General features: G+C 36.0%; 1 protein-coding gene across 1 annotated transcript in view; it reads left to right on the top strand.

The window, feature by feature from the left end:
* DACH2 (dachshund family transcription factor 2) overlaps nt 1-16,619 on the top strand; it is a gene marked incomplete at both ends in the record, with an annotated part of 663,098 nt that overhangs the window by 608,945 nt on the left and 37,534 nt on the right. The window contains 2 exons of the mRNA XM_079727906.1: nt 6,129-6,277; nt 6,403-6,550. Coding sequence (XP_079584032.1) covers nt 6,129-6,277; nt 6,403-6,550 — 297 coding nt within the window. The remainder of the gene's footprint in view (nt 1-6,128; nt 6,278-6,402; nt 6,551-16,619) is intronic.

Here is a 16,619-nt window from a genome sequence, read left to right on the forward strand (position 1 = left end):
GTTTTTCTCCTTCAATTTGTTAATATGGTGTATCACGTTGATTGATTTGCCTATATTGAAGAATCCTTGCATTACTGGAATAAATCCTACTTGATTATGGTGTATGATCCTTTTAATGTGCTGTTGGATTCTGTTTGCTAGTATTTTGTTGAGGATTTTTGCATCTATGTTCATCAGTGATCTTGGACTGTAGTTTTCTTTCTTCATGACTTCCTTGTCTGGTTTTGGTATCAGGGTGATATTGGCCTCTTAAAATGAGTTTAGGAGTGTGGCTCCCTCTGCTATATTTTGGAAGAGTTTGAGAAGGATAGGTGTTAGCTCTTCTCTAAATGTTTGATAGAATTCGCCTGTGAAGCCATCTGGTCCTGTGCTTTTGTCTGTTGGAAAATTTTTGATCACAGTTTCAGTTTCAGAGCTTGTGACTGGTCTGTTCTTATTTTCTATTTCTTCTTGATTCAGTCTTGGCAGGTTGTGCATTTCTAAGAATTTGTCCATTTCTTCCAGGTTATCCATTTTATTGGCATAGAGTTTCTTGTAGTAACCTCTCATGATCTTTTGTATTTCTACAGTGTCAGTTGTTACTTCTCCTTTTTCATTTCTAATTCTATTGATTTGAGTCTTCTCCGTTTTTTTCTTGATGAGTCTGGCTAATGGTTTATCAATTTTGTTTATCTTCTCAAAGAACCAGGTTTTAGTGTTATTGACGTTTGCTGTCATTTCCTTCATTTCTTTTTCATTTATTTCTGATCTGATTTTTATGATTTCTTTCCTTCTGCTAACTTTGAGTTTTTTGTTGTTGTTGTTGTTGCTGTTCTTCTTTCTCTAATTGCTTTAGGTAGAAGGTTAGGTTGTTTATTCGAGATGTTCCCTATTTGTTAAGGCAGGCTTGTACTGCTATAATCTTCCCTCTTAGAACTGCTTGAAACAGCAGTTCTCAACCAGTATTGACGTTTACGCCAGATAATTATTTGCTGGGGATGGAGACAGAGGGCAGGGCATCCCTGGCCTCTACCATTAGATGCCAGTAGCACACACCCCTACGTCCACAGGTTTGACAGTCAAAAATGTCTCCAGCCACTGCCAAATGTCCTCTGGGTAGCAAAATTGCCCGTAGTTGAGAACTACTGACCTTGACTTAGGAAGACTCCTCAGACCTTTGATAACTGAGAAAGTAACATTAGCCTTATTTAGGGGGAAGCCAGGCTCATGCAGTTATTACCTAGAAGAGGATCTTTAGAAAAGGTCTTTCATGAGGTGTTACTGGATGCTTAGGTGGTCAAATATGTTACTATGTTCTCTTCCACTCCTGGGAATTTTCAATTAACAATGTATTTAACAAACATTTATATTGCATTTACTTTGAGTAACTTTACAAATTTTAGCTTATTAATATTTATAACAGCCGTATAAGATAGGTATTATTATTATCTTAACTGTACAGATGAGTAAAGTGTGGCACACAAAGATTAAGTAATTTTTCCAGGGGCTAGCAAATCATAGAACAGGGTTGCAAACCTAGACAATCAGACTCCAACATCTTATACTCTTTGTCACTATGCTCTCAGCTATCTAATTTAACATATAACATATGTTAATATTTAGAATTAACATTTTAAATGCTCTGAGATATTCAGATTTAATAAATTTAGCCAATTTGGGGATCTAGTTTTTTCTTTTCCAAATTTGATGATGGCAACACTTGAGTCATTGTTCTACTCAGACCGTGAACACTTCCTCATATTCATGCAGGTCAGGTCATTTCACAGCAGCTGGTCATTTTGCTGTTGTTATTGTTCCTCATTTTGGAAGAGGGAAGCAGGTGTCTTGCTTTTGCTGAATGTAATACTAATGACACCAACAAAGGAGAGTCCCCTGGCCCAGCTTTATTTAGGGGAAAGCTCTTAAATCAAATAATGAAATATAGTTTATTTGTTAAAGAATGAAAACTGATGACCTGGTAGTTGGATGTATCTTTCCACTGTTGAGTTAGTCTGCTGTATTCAATTTCCATTCTTGTATCACAATCCTCAAAGCCCAGGGGAAAGAGAAAAGACTTAACCCAATGTAACGGTGGGAAAACAAGCACTAGTGTCATACAGAATGGTTCCAGCATCCTTGACTTTAATTTTTAGTGGGACTTTTCCATCCTGAGCATTTACCATATGGTTTATCTTTTTTTTTTTCTACAAATACAATTGTCAACTTTTGCATCTATTCATCTGGGCCCTAGGTAAGAACTTAAAATTAAAAGCTTGTTCTCTAAATGGATTTCCAAGTGCTATTACAAAGTATGGCAGGTTTAACAAACAAGTTCAATAAAAGCAGTCTCCAATTTGCTTCAATAAATTAAGAGGTTGTTCATACCCTCAGCTAGATAGTGGTTGTCCTATTTTTATCTTCTAGGTTATACCATTGCTTCATAAGTGTTGATAAATATTTTAATATATACATTTTGAACACTAGCCTTTTTAAATCAAAATGTTCTGTCAAAACCCTTTCTCCCTGGAATACGAAGAGATGTTCTTATTTCACTGACAATCTATATTTCTAGTACTTGTTATATTTTATTTCATTGCCATATAGTATTTCTCAATCCTATCTAATAAATCCCTACATAACAGTGCATCAATTCAAACTCTGAGGAAAATGTAGATGACATTCAGATGTGAAAACTTATTACAAGATTGAAATAGATTTCTAATGCATTTATCATTCATTTTTGTAGCATGTGATTTAAATCAGAAAAAAAATGATGAATGGCTTGACAGTTTCCACTCATATACACCAAACATAATACACTTCGACTAGTTTTTGGCAATTATGGACCTTAACATTCAATGTGACGTTGGTCTGGAAAAGCATGTTTGGTTTGCACAGAAACTTAATCGTAAGAAGTCATAAGTAGAAATCTTCTTCTTTACTGTCCTTTTCTAGGAGTAGGAAATTTATTGCTTGTGGGACAGGTAAGATATGAACAATGGGCCAAATAGAGTCCAGGGTTATCTCATCTGTGTGAAATCTGCTGCTGAAAATCGATGTGACCTCTGCTACACTGTCATCCCAATTCCCACCCTCTGTGTCCTATTTGTCTTTTGGTAGAAGCTTAGATCTGTGTGCTGTCTCTATGTGTCTCTCTTGGGCCAGATTATCAAAATGAATCATTGCCTGCACACCTCTTATATTTCTATTTATTTTCCTGGTGTTGACTAGGTCTGATGAAATATGATTCTTTCTGCATTTGATCCTCACTGGAGCAAGCAGCACCTAATTCAGCTGTGTCTATCTCTTTAAAGAAGAGTAATACTATTTTGAAACTTCAATCTTCTATACAGCAACATTACAAACCATAGACCATACAACCTGTCTTCATAGACAATAGTAATCTTACTTTCAGCCAATTTAATGGCATTTCATTCATCTCCAAATAGAAGAATTCTGATGATTTTAATGTAGTTCTAATTTTGTTTTATGCATACTTAAAGTATTGCTTTCATTTTCAGGTATTTTGTTTGTAGAATACCCTGATCACTGAGGTTACATGTGTGTGTAGAGTGATACATGAGAAAGAATCCATAATTTTAAGAAGTCTCCCCTGATGCAAAATATTTATTCAGGAGAAACATTATATTATCTCAGAATCAGCAGGAAGTCAATGTTCTAACTTTGTGGTGGTTTATTTTGTAAAAATAGATCTTCCAGGCTACATAAATTCATCTTTAAATTTATAAACATCAATATAAAGATGTTGAACCTCCCCAATTATTATTAATATTGATAGATCATAATGAAGTCATTCTACCTATCCTCTTAAGGCACTCATGTGCAGAAGACAAAATACTAGCTAAATACAGACTTCAAGTAACACAAATAAAGCATAATATTGCTTCGTTAGCTGTTAAGAAATATCCCTTAGAGACATTAGAGCTGGTGCCTAAGACATATTTTAGAACTTATATTTTTAATGAGATATTTCCAATGTTCAAACCTTGTACTTGAAGTAGATCACAGAACATGTGCTCACTCCCTCTGGAATACTTTGCCTCTCCAAAACTACTACTGACAAAGAAGGAAGGGAAGGAGGGAGGGAGGAAGGAAGGAAGGAAGGAAGGAAGGAAGGAAGGAAGGAAGGAAGGAAAGAAGGAAGACATGTTCTATAAGAGGTTAGGGTTAATTTTACAAGTAAGTTGTATAAAATACATGCATCAGGCATTTATGATCAACATATTATTTGTAAATTTTACTAAAAAACAATTCCTGGGAATATGTTCATTATAGTTTCCTGTGCTAAAAGAAAATTAACAGGCTATTTTTTGCATACTATTGAATTCTTTAAAACTGATAAACAAATACATTTTGAATTCTAATAATGTGAAACTGTTGATTCTCTAAAATAATCATTAGCATTTTTATCCCTATAGGTTTTAGAAAGTTAGAAATTATAAAGGTGATCTATATCAAGAGTATTTTATTCAGAGATAATGCTATCCCATTAAGTAATCCCACAGAAGTTCCCGCAATTGTATGCCACAACTTCCCACACAAGAAATCCCACAGCAAACCATGATGACTGTGAAATGAATAGGGTACAAGACTCTGCTCACTAAATATATAGGCTGCTTGCAATTGAAAAATGAGTTCTAACTGTATTAAAAATCCATATTCCTTTCCCTACAATGACCAGACCAATAGCTAGATTTTTGTTTTCAAACCATGTGAAAATTGGTTAAGTCTAGATTCAAGCCTAATTTATTTCCTGAATGAGTCTCAAAATATATGGGGTCACTGAAAATTTTTATGACCAGAGAGATACATATTTTCAAACGTTGCTTGTGCTCAGCTACTGGTGAGTAGAGTAATTTTGTTTGAGGTGCTGTGATCAACTCATTGTGCACTGCTATGGAAGCCATTTAAGAATGGCAGGGTTTGTTTGGCTACATTTCAAGATTACCTCTGTAGCAGTTTATTTTTACATATATCCAAAAAGCCCCATTTCCTAATTGCAGAGGTAATTTTGCTATCTGTTTCATACATCTCACAAAGATTTTCAACAGAATTCAAGTATATAGCCAAGTAGTTAGCTTCTCAAAGTAAGAGGATATTCCTTTTGTAATTAGATGTATCTGTGTGAAACAAATCTGAAATATCTTATTAGACAAAAATTCTATTGGTATCTTCATATGAAGCTAAGAGGGAATCTCATTAAAGTAATTAGTGTGTGGGAGAAGTTAATATAAAAAATATAAGGGGAGAAAATATACACTTTTTTGTTTTACACATAGGTGGTTATTTTTTTCATAAGAAATATTCTTCAAAATAAAAGGTAACACTGGAAATAACCCAGATGCCAAACTAGTGAATGATTAAACAGACAGTCATGTATCCAGGCAATAGAGAACTTTTCAACAATAAAAAGGAAAAAAAAAAAAAAACACTGATGCATGCCACAACATGGATGCACCTCAAAAACATTATGCTTAGTGAAAGAAGACAAACACAAAAGATCACTTACAATATGATTCTATTTATGTAAATATCCAGAGAAGACAATCCCATAGAGACAAAAAGGAGATTAGTGGTTTCCAGGAGCTGGGAATGGGAAAGGAGATTAATTGTAAATGGGCATGAGGGGTATTTTGGGGATGATTGAGGTGTTCTAAAATAGATTTTTGGTAATGGTTGTACGATTCTGTAAATTTACTAAAACTCATCGATGCATACAATTAAAATAGATGAATTTTATTATATGTAAATTATACTTCAATAAAGGTGTTAAAATATGGACATGATAGATATAGACAGATTTAAAGAGAAAAAATAAATAAAGCAATTAGTGTTTTACTAGGAAGTGACCTGATTATTTAATATATAGATATTAATAAGCATGTCAAATTTGTTTCTCCTAATTTTATGCCAATTAGCAGTAAATGTTGGTTCATTTTTCACTGATTCTTTACCGAAACATTTATTTTGAGAAATGAGAGGCAGCTGGGAAATAGGTATGACTTCCAGTTATGAGTTTTCCATCATTTAGCTTTAGAAACAAAATCTTTATAGAGATAAAGGAAACATAGTGAAAATTTTGAGCTGTTAGTTTCTGAACCTTCTGATATTAATTTTGTTTCTTGCAGAAGAGGTACCCATTCAAATTCCAATGATGAAGTCACCCCTGAACAAGATCCAACTGACTCCTGGGCAAGCACTGCCTCCTGGATTCCCTGGACCATTCATTTTTGCTGATAGTCTGTCCTCTGTGGAGACTCTGTTGACCAACATTCAGGTCAACAATATTTCTATAAACAAAATAAATGTAATACAAGACGTTAGCACCTACATAAATTATTTCATATTTGAGAAATTAAAACAGATAAGATGAACTGCATGCCATTTGCTGTATTTTGACAGGGTCTACTGAAAGTGGCTTTGGATAATGCTCACATCCAAGAGAAGCAGACTCAACAAGAAAAAAAGGAACTGCGAATGGAGCTCTATAGAGAGAGAGAAATTAGAGAAAACCTTGAAAGACAACTCGCAGTTGAGCTTCAAAGCAGAAGTAAGTTTAACAAGTTCAATATAAGTGAATAAGGTAAGATTGTGTTGGAGATATTTTCAGTACTAATAGAAATATTCTCAGGGATAGCCAGGAACTGCTGAAAACAAATGACAAGCTAAGAATCAAATACTGTGTGCAATCCACAAAGTAAAATGTTTACACTATTTCTCTTTGTAATTAAACATAATGAGCAAGATCTACACTTCATTTCTGGAAACATGAATATGCTTACTTCTCTCACAATTTCACAAAATACTCCTGGAGATATATATATATATATATATATATATATATATATATATATATATATATATATATATATATATATATATATTCGAACAATTCCTTATGTATTAAATGCTTACACTTTGCCAAGAACAATGTCAGATTCTGGGGTTAGAAGATAAAACTCAGTCCCTGTCCTTGAAAGATTTACATTTCAGGAGACTAGCACGACCAACCAGCTAATTATAAGACAAAGTGGAAAGAACAATGATGTACATCATATATGCTTATATAGAGAGGGGGTAGATAGCTCAGCTTGGTGGTGTGGGGAATTGATGGTCGAAGGTTTTCTGATGCTGACACTTGAACCTGAGTCTTGAAGAATCAGTAAGACAAGAAAAGCATGAGAGTAACTGAGTGATCTGGTCATTCTAGAACAATGAACATAGGCATGGAGGCAAGAAGCCTCAAACATGGTCAAATATATACAGTGTATTAATACCATGACTTTGAGTTTTATGAAGTGAATGTTGGGGAATAGTGCATAACAAAAGTAGAGGGTAAATTATAAAGGCCATTTTCTTTTGTTAACAACTTTATTGGAGAATAATTGCTTAACAATGGTGTTTAGTTTATGTTTATAACAAAGTGAATAAGCTATACATATGCATATATCCCCATATCTCCTCCCTCTTGTGTCTTCCTCCCACCCTCCCTGTCTCACCCCTCTAGGGGGTCACAAAGCACCAAGCTGATTTCACTGTGCTATGCAGCTGCTTCCCACTAGCTACCTATTTTACTTTTGGTAGTATATATGTCAGTGCCACTCTCTCACTTCGTCCCAACTTGACCTTCCCCCCTCTGTGTCCTCAAGTCCATTCTCTATGTCTGCGTCTGTATTCCAGTCCTGCACCTAGGTTCTACAGAAAAAAATTTTTTGTTTGTTTTTTAGATTCCATATATATGTGTTAGCATATGGTATTTGTTTTCTCTTTCTGACTTACTTCACTCTGTATGACAGACTCTAGGTCCATCCACCTCACTACAAATAACTCAACTTTGTTTTTTTTTTTTAAAGCAGAGTAAAATTCCATTGTATATATGCACCACATCTTCTTTATCCACTCATCTGTCAATGGACACTTAGGTTGCTTCAATGTCCTGGCTATTGTAAATAGAGCTGCAATGAACATTGTGGTACATGACTCTTTTTAAATTACGGTTTTCTCAGGGTATATGCCCCGTAGTGGGATTGCTGGGTGGTATGGTAGTTCTATTTTTAGTATTTTAAGGAACATCCGTACTGTTTTCCATAGTGGCTGTATCAATTTACATTCCCACCAACAGTGCAAGAGGGTTCCCTTTTCTCCAAACTCTCTCCAGCATTTATTGTTTGTAGATTTTTTGATGATGGCCATTTTTATTGGTGTGAGGTGATACCTCATTGTAGTTTTGATTTGCATTTCTCTAATGATTAGTGATGCTGAGCATCCTTTCATGTGTTTGTTGGCAATCTGTATATCTTTGGAGAAATGTCTATTTAGGTCTTCTGACCATTTTTGGATTGGGTTGTTTGTTTTTCTGATACTGAGCTGCATGAGCTGCTTGTAAATTTTGGAGATTAATCCTTTGTCATTTGCATCTTTTTCAAATATTTTCTCCATTCTGAGGGTTGTCTTTTCATCTTGTTTATCGTTTCCTTTGCTGTGAAAAAGCTTGGAAATTTTTTTAGGTCCCATGTGTTTATTACTTTTTTTTATTTCCATTTTTCTAGGGGGTGGGTCAAAAAGGATCTTGCTGTGATTTATGTCATAGAGTGTTCTGCCTATGATTTCCCCTAAGAGTTTTACAGGTCTGGCCTTACTTTTAGGTCTTTAATCCATTTTGATTTTCTTTTTGTGTATGGTGTTAGGGAGTGTTCTTAATTTCATTCTTTTACATGTAGCTGTCCAGTTTTCCCAGCACCATTTATTGAAGAGGGTATCTTTTCTCCATTGTATATTCTTGCCTCCTTTATCAAAAATAAGGTGACCATATGTGTGTGGATTTATGTCTGGGCTTTCTACCCTGTTCCATTGGTCTATGTTTCTGTTTTTGTGCCAGTACCATAATGTCATGATTATTGTATCTTTGTAGTATAGTCTGAAGTCAGGGAGCCTGATTCCTCCAGCGCCATTTTTTTTTTTTTTTCCTCAAGATTGCTTTGGCTATTCGGGGTCTTTTGTGTTTCCATACAAATTGTGAAATGTTTCGTTCCAGTTCTGTAAAAAATGCCATTAGTAGCTTGACAGGGATTGCATTGAATCTGTAGATTGCTTTGGGTTGTATGCACATTTTTACAGTGTTGATTCTTCCAATACAGGAACATGGTATATGTCTCCATCAGTTTGTATAATCTTTAATTTCTTGTGTCAGTGTCTTATAGTTTTCTGCATACAGGTTTTTGTCTCCTTAGGTAACTTTATTCCTAGGTATTTTATTCATTTGTTGCAGTATTAAATGGGAGTGTTTCCTTAATTTATTTTTCAGATTTTTCATCATTAGTTTATAGGAATGCAAGAGATATCTGTGCATTAATTTTGTATCCTGCTACTTTACTAAATTCACCAAACACTTCTAGTAGTTTTCAGGTATCGTCTTTAGGATTCTCTGTGTATAATATCATATCATCTGCAAACAGTGACAGTTTTACTTCTTCTTTTCCAATTTGGATTCCTTTTATCTCTTTTTATTATCTGATTGCTGTGGCTAAAACTTCAAAAAGTATGTTGAATAATAGTGGTGAGAGTGGGTAACCTCTTTTTCCTGATCTTAGTGGGAATGGTTTCAGTTTTTCACTATTTAGAATGATGTTGGCTGTGGGTTTGTCATCTATGGCCTTTATTTTGTTGAGGTAAGTTCCCTCCATGCCTACTTTCTGGAGGGTTTTTATCATAAATGGGTGTTGAATTTTGTTGAAAGCTTTTTCTGCATCTATTGAGATGATCATGTGGTTTTTATCCTTCAGTTTGTTATTATGGTATATCACATTGACTGATGTGTGTATACTGAAGAATCCTTGCATTCATGGGATAAACCCCCCTTGATCATGTAGTATGATCCTTTTAATGTGCTGTTGGACTCTATTTGCTAGTATTTTGTTGAGAATATTTGCATCTTTGTTCATCAGTGATATTGGCCTGTAGTTTTCTTTCTTCGCAACTTCTTTGTCTGGTTTCGGTATCAGGGTGATGGTGGCCTCATAGAATGAGTTTGGGAGTTTTCTTCCCTCTGTTATATTTTGGAAGAGTTTGAGAAGGATAGGTGTTATCTCTTCTCTAAATGTTTGATAGAATTCGCCTATGAAGCCATCTGGTCCTGGGTTTTTGTTTGTTGGAAGATTTTTAGCACAGTCTCAATTTCAGTGCATGTAATTGGTCTGTTTATATTTTCTATTTCTTCCATGTTCAGTCTCGGAAGGTTGTGCTTTTGTAAGAATGTGTCCTTTTCTTCCAGGTTGTCCATTTTATTGGCATATAGTTGCTTATAGTAATCTCTCATGATCCTTTGTATTTCTGAAGTGTCAGTTGTTATTTCTCCTTTGTCATTTCTAATTGTATTGATTTGAGTCTTCTCCCTTTTTTTCTTGATGAGTCTGGCTAATGGTTTATCATTTTTTTTTGTCTTCTCAGAAAACCAGCTTTTAGTTTTATTGATCTTTGCTATTGTTTCCTTCATTTCTTTTTCATTTATTTCTGATCTGATATGTATGATTTCTTCCTTCTGCTACATTTGGGGATTTTTTGATCTTCTTTCTCTAATTGCTATAGGTGTAAGGTTATGTTGTTTATTTCAGATGTCTCTTGTTTCTTGAGGGTAGGATTGTATTACTGTAAACTTCCCTCTTAGAACTGCTTTTGCTACATCCCATAGGTTTTGGGTCATAGTGTTTTCATTGCCATTTGTTTCTAGGTATTTTTTGATTTCCTATTTGATTTCTTCAGTTTTCTCTTGGTTATTAAGTAGTGTATTGTCTAGCCTGCATGTGTTTGTATTTTTTACAGATGTTTTCTTGTAATTGATATCTAGTCTCATAGCATTGCAGCTGGAAAAGATACTGGATACAATTCCAATTTTCTTAAATTTACCAAAGCATGTTTTGTGACCCAAGATATGATCTCTCCTGGAGAATGATCTCTCCATTGGTTAAAGTGGGGTGTTAAAGTCCCCTACTATGACTGTGTTACTGTCTATTTCCCCTTTTATGGCTGTTAGATTTTGCCTTATGCATTGAGGTGCTCCTTTGTTGGGTGCATAAATATTTCCAATTGTTATATCTTCTTCTTGGACTGATCCCTTGATAATTATGTAGTGTCCTTCTTGTCTCTTGTAATAGTCTTTATTTTAAATTCTATTTTGTCTGACATGAGAATTGCTACTCCAGCTTTCCTTTGATTTGCATTTGCATGGAATATCGTTTTCCATCCCCTCACTTTCAGTCTGTATGTGTCCCTAGGTGTGAATGGGTCTGTTGTAGACAGCATATATACGGTTCATTTTTTATTTATTTATTTTTTGTGGTACGTGGCCCTCTCACCGCTGTGGCCTCTCCCGCTGTGGAGCACATTCCCCGGACATGCAGGCTTGGCAGCCACAGCTCAGGGGCCCAGCTGCTCCGCAGCATGCAGTATCCACCCAGACCAGGGCACGAACTCATGTCCCCTGCATCGGCAGGCAGACTCTCAACCACTGAGCCACGAGGGAAGCCCCACGGGTCTTGTTTTTGTATCCGTTCAGCCAGTCTGTGTCTTTTGGCTAGTGCATTTAATCCATTTACCTTTAAGTTAATTCTTGATATGTATGTTCCTATTACCATTTTCTTAATTGTTTGGGGTTTGTTATTGTAGGTTTTTTCCTTCTCTTCTGTTTGCTGCCTAGAGAAGTTCCTTTAACATTTCTTGTAAAGATGGTTTGGTGGTGCTGAATTCCCTTAGCTTTTGCTTGTCGATAAATATTTTAATTTCTTCGTCAAATCTGAATATGATACTTGCTGGTAGAGTAATCTTGGTTGTAGGTTTTTCCCTTTCATCACTTTAAATATGTCCTTCCACTCCCTTTTGGCTTGCAGACTTTCTGATGAAAGATCAGCTCTTAACTTTATGGAGATTCCCTTGTATGTTATTTGTTGTTTTTCCCTTGCTGCTTTTAATATTTTTTCCTTGTATTTAATTAATTAATTAATTTATTTTTATTTATATTTTTTTGTGGTATGCGGGCCTCTCACTGTTGTGGCCTCTCCCGTTGCAGAGCACAGGCTCCGGATGCGCAGGCTCAGCAGCCATTGCTCACGGGCCCAGCTGCTCCGTGGCATGTAGGATCTTCCCGGACTGGGGCACGGACCTGTGTCCCCTGCATCGGCAGGCAGACTCTCAACCTCTGCGCCACCAGGGAAACCCTGTATTTAATTTTTGATAGTTTGATTAATATGTTTCTTGGCATGTTTCTCCTGGTATTTATGCTGTATGAGACTCTCTGTGCTTCTTGGACTTGATTGACTATTTCCTTCCCATATTAGGGATGTTTTCATCTATAATCTCAAAATATTTTCTCAGTCCCTTTCTTTTTCTCTTCTTCTGGGACCCGTGTAATTCAAATGTTGTTGCAAGTAAGGTTGTCCCAGATGTCTTTGAGACTGTCTTCAATTATTTTCATTCTTTTTTATTTATTCTTCTCTGCAGTAGTTATTTCCAAAATTTTATCTTACAGTTTGTTTATACATTCTTCTGCCTCAATTATTCTGCTATTGATTTCTTCTAGAGAATTTTAAATTTCATTTATTGTGTTGTTCATCTTTGTTTGCTCTTTAGTTCTTCTAGGTCCTTGTTAAACGTTTCTTTTATTTTCTCCATTCTATTTACAAGACTTTTGATCATCTTTACTATCATTACCCTGAATTCTTTTCCAAGTAGACTGCCTATTTCCTCTTCATTTGTTTGATCTGGTGGGTTTTTACCTTACCCCTTCATCAGCTGTGTGTTTCTATGTCTTCTCATTTTGCTTAACTTACTGTATTTGGGGTCTCCTTTTCACTGGCTGCAGGTTTGTAGTTCCCATTGTTTTTGGTGTCTGTCCCCAGTGGCTAAGGTTGGTCCAGTGTGTTGTGTAGGCTTCCTGGTGGAGGGACCTAGTGTCTATTTTCTGGTGGATGAGGCTGGATATTTTCTTTCTGGTTGGCAGGACTGCGTCCGGTGGTGTGTTTTGGGGTGTCTGTGTCCTTATTATGATTTTAGTCAGCTTCTCTGCTAATAGGTGGGGTTGTGTTCCTGTCTTGCTTTTTGTTTGGCATAGGGTGTCCAGCACTGTATCTTGCTGGTCATTGAGTGGAGATGGATCATAGCATTGAGATGGAGATCTCTGGGAGAGCTTTTGCCATTTGATATTATGTGGAGGTAGGAGGTCTTTGGTGGACCAATATCCTGAACTTGGCTGTCCCTTTGTGCCCAGAGCACCAGGACCCTGTCAGCCACATGGCTCAGAAGAAAATTTAGGAGAAAAGAAAGAAAAAAGTAAAATTAAAAAATTAAATGTAATAAAAAGAGAAAAAAATAAGAAAGAGAGTAGCAGCCAAACCAAAAAGCAAATCCACCAATGATAAAAAGCACTAAAAACTATACTAAAAACAAAATAATACAAACAAAAAAACCGGACATACAGATCTCTAGGACAAATGGTAGAAGCAAAGTTATACAGACAAAATCACACAAAGAAGCATGCACATATACACTCACAAAAAGAGAAAAAGGAAAACTATATATATATTGTTGCTCCCAAAGTCTACTGCCTAAATTTTGGGATGATTCTTTCTCTATTCAGGTATTCCACTGATGCAGGGTGCATCATGTTGATTGTGGAGATTTAATCCAATGCTCCTGAGGCTTCTGGGAAAGATTTCCCTTTTCTTCTTTGTTCACACATCTCCTGGGGTTCAGGATTGGATTTGGCCCCGCCTCTGTGTGTTGGTCACCTGAGGGCATCTGGTTTTTGCGCCATAAGGATGATTTTAAAGGAGCAGCTGATTAGGGAGCTCTGGTTCACTCAGGCCAGGGGGAGGGAGGGGTATGGATGTGGGGCGAACCTAAAGTGGCAGAGGCCAGTGTGACATTGCGACAGCCTGAGGCACACTGTGTGTTTTCCCGGGGAAGTTGTCCCTGGATCACAGGACCCTGGCAGTGACAGGATGCAGAGGCTCCTGGGAGGGGTGGTTTGGAGGGTGACCTGTGCTTGCACACAGGCTTCTTGGTGGCTGCAGCAGCAGCCTTAGTGTTTCATGCTCATCTCTGTTGTTCATTCTGATAGCCGCGACTCAGGCCCATCTCTGGAGCTTGTTTAGGTGGTGCTCTGAATCCCCTCTCCTCATGCACCCAGATATAAATGTCTCTTCCCTCTTAGGCAGTTCAAGACTTTTTACTGGACTCCCTCCTGGCTAACTGTAGCACACTAGCCCCCTTCAGGTTGTGTTCACACAGCGAACTGCAGTCCTCTCCCTGGGATCTGAACTCTGAAGCCTGAGCCTCAGCTCCCAGCCCCCACCCATCCCGGCCGGCAGGTGAGCAACCAAGCCTCTCAGATTGGTGAGTGCTGGTCGGCACAATCCTCTGTGTGGGAATCTCTCTGCTTTTCTCTCTGCTTCCCTCTTGCTGTGCTCTCATCTGTGGCTCTGAAGATTCCCCCACACCACCCCTATTCTCCGCCAGTGATGGGGCTTCCTATTCTGTGGAACCTTTTCCTCCCACAGGCCCCTCCCAGTGGTACAGGTCTCATCTTTATTCTTTTGTCTGTTTTACTTTTTTTTCTTTTGCCCTACCCAGGTACATGGGGAGTTTCTTGCCTTTTGGGAAGTCTGAGGTCTTCTGCCAGCATTCATTAGGTGTTCTGTAGGAGTTGTTCCACATGTACATGTATTTCTCATGTATTTTATGGAAGAAAGGTGATCTCCACGTCTTACTTCTCCACCATCTTGAGGCTCCATGCATAAAGGCCATTTTTAATCATGTAAATGATTAGCTTAGACTTTGTCCTGTAGGTTATGGGAAGTATTAAAAGATAAGCAGCGGAGTGATCTGGTCTGCTTTCAATCAGATAGACCACTCTGGTGTTGGGAATAGATTAGATGGGACTTGGAGTAAGACTACAAACAAGGAAACTATGTAAAAGGGGATTGCCCTCATCTAGGCTGTGGTGATGAGGGCTGAATAGGGTAGCATAAGTATGGATGGAGACAAAAGTGAGAGAATGGAAAATATTGTTCACAAATAGAAATAACTTACTAACAATTGGTAGGCATTTGATAATCTATAGATGTGGATAATGAGACTAACTTGTATCAAAACCAGAGAAAATTCAAAACTTTAACCAACAATTTTTACCTCTTCCTTATATTTACCATAAAATACAAAACAGCAGCAAAAGTGACTATTGTGCTTTTCAGCTTCTTTCTCTTCTTTGCTTATTCTTCTATAGAATGATCACAAAGCAAAAGTCAATTAAAAGAATTAAAGAGTGGGAATGAGAGGCAAAAAGGGAGAGAAAATTCACAACCCAGAAAATGCCTCCCTAAACTAGGAAGAATTACTCCAGTTGAGTGAAATCCACTAACTTTATACTATTCCAATATAGCATATTATATTCTGAAATTTGCATCAAGAAATTGAAATTTTACTGTATATTTTCCTTAAGACCTAAGAATTATTAGTTCAGTTCAAAATGGAAATTCAGTCATTACATCTAAAAAGAATTAAACCTCTTCTTATCTTGCCAAAGTCATTAAATATTACTAAACAGAAGCTAAATTGTCTTTTTAAAGTTTGGAGAAATTAGTTTATTTCTGATATTTGGGATGCAATATATATTATTATGATTAAGAGTCATAAAAGCACATTTATTTAGTAGGGAATTATTTATACTAAAGTACCTAATATGTTAAATATAATAACATTCACAAATTGACTTAGGAAAATCTACTACATATAGTAAAATTGGCTTCTAACTTTTAGGGATCTACTCATACCGATTTCTATTTACTAACTTCTTATAGAGTCTTCGGGTCTGTCTTTATAATTGGTATCATAACTATTGTCTTTTAAAAAGTCTTAGACATTGTAGATGTAATACTGTATCTATTATCAGATTTACTATGAAGCATTTATATTTAATAAATTTAGCAATTATTATGATATAATAATTATACCACTAATAATATTCTATCATCATTACTACTACTGTCATTACTGTCACTACTACTATTACCATCACTACTACTACTACTACTACTACTACTAGTATTACTACTACTACTACCATCACTAGCTAATGATTATCAATTGTGTGCTATGTGCTAAGCACTGTTTTTAACATTTTACATCTTATGACTAGCATAATGAAAAGAAACTACTCTGTTATCCTCACTGATTTAGAGAAACTATCTGCTTCATCTCTATGAATCTCAGCATCATCATCTATTACAATAGTTGACTGCATGATCACTTAAATTCCTTTCTAGTTGTCTAAATATCTCATACCCAGTAAACTTACTTTTTAGGACAAAGGGTGAACTATTTATCTAAAGTCATATGATTGAAAAGAAAAATGGAGAAAATTGATATTGTAGTTAAAAAGTAATGTCTCTCTAAGTTTATAGAAAAAATAGTAGCAACATATATTCATATATAAAGATCATACGTAGAACTGTATATACATATATAGTAAACTATATATATATATATATATATATATATATATATATATATATATATAGTAAGAATCCCTATGAGTATCTTTTTTTTAAGGAAAACATTATTTCACACTT

This window comes from Hyperoodon ampullatus (genome assembly GCF_949752795.1).
Source record: "Hyperoodon ampullatus genome assembly, chromosome: X".
NCBI classification, from domain to species: Eukaryota; Metazoa; Chordata; class Mammalia; order Artiodactyla; family Ziphiidae; genus Hyperoodon; species Hyperoodon ampullatus.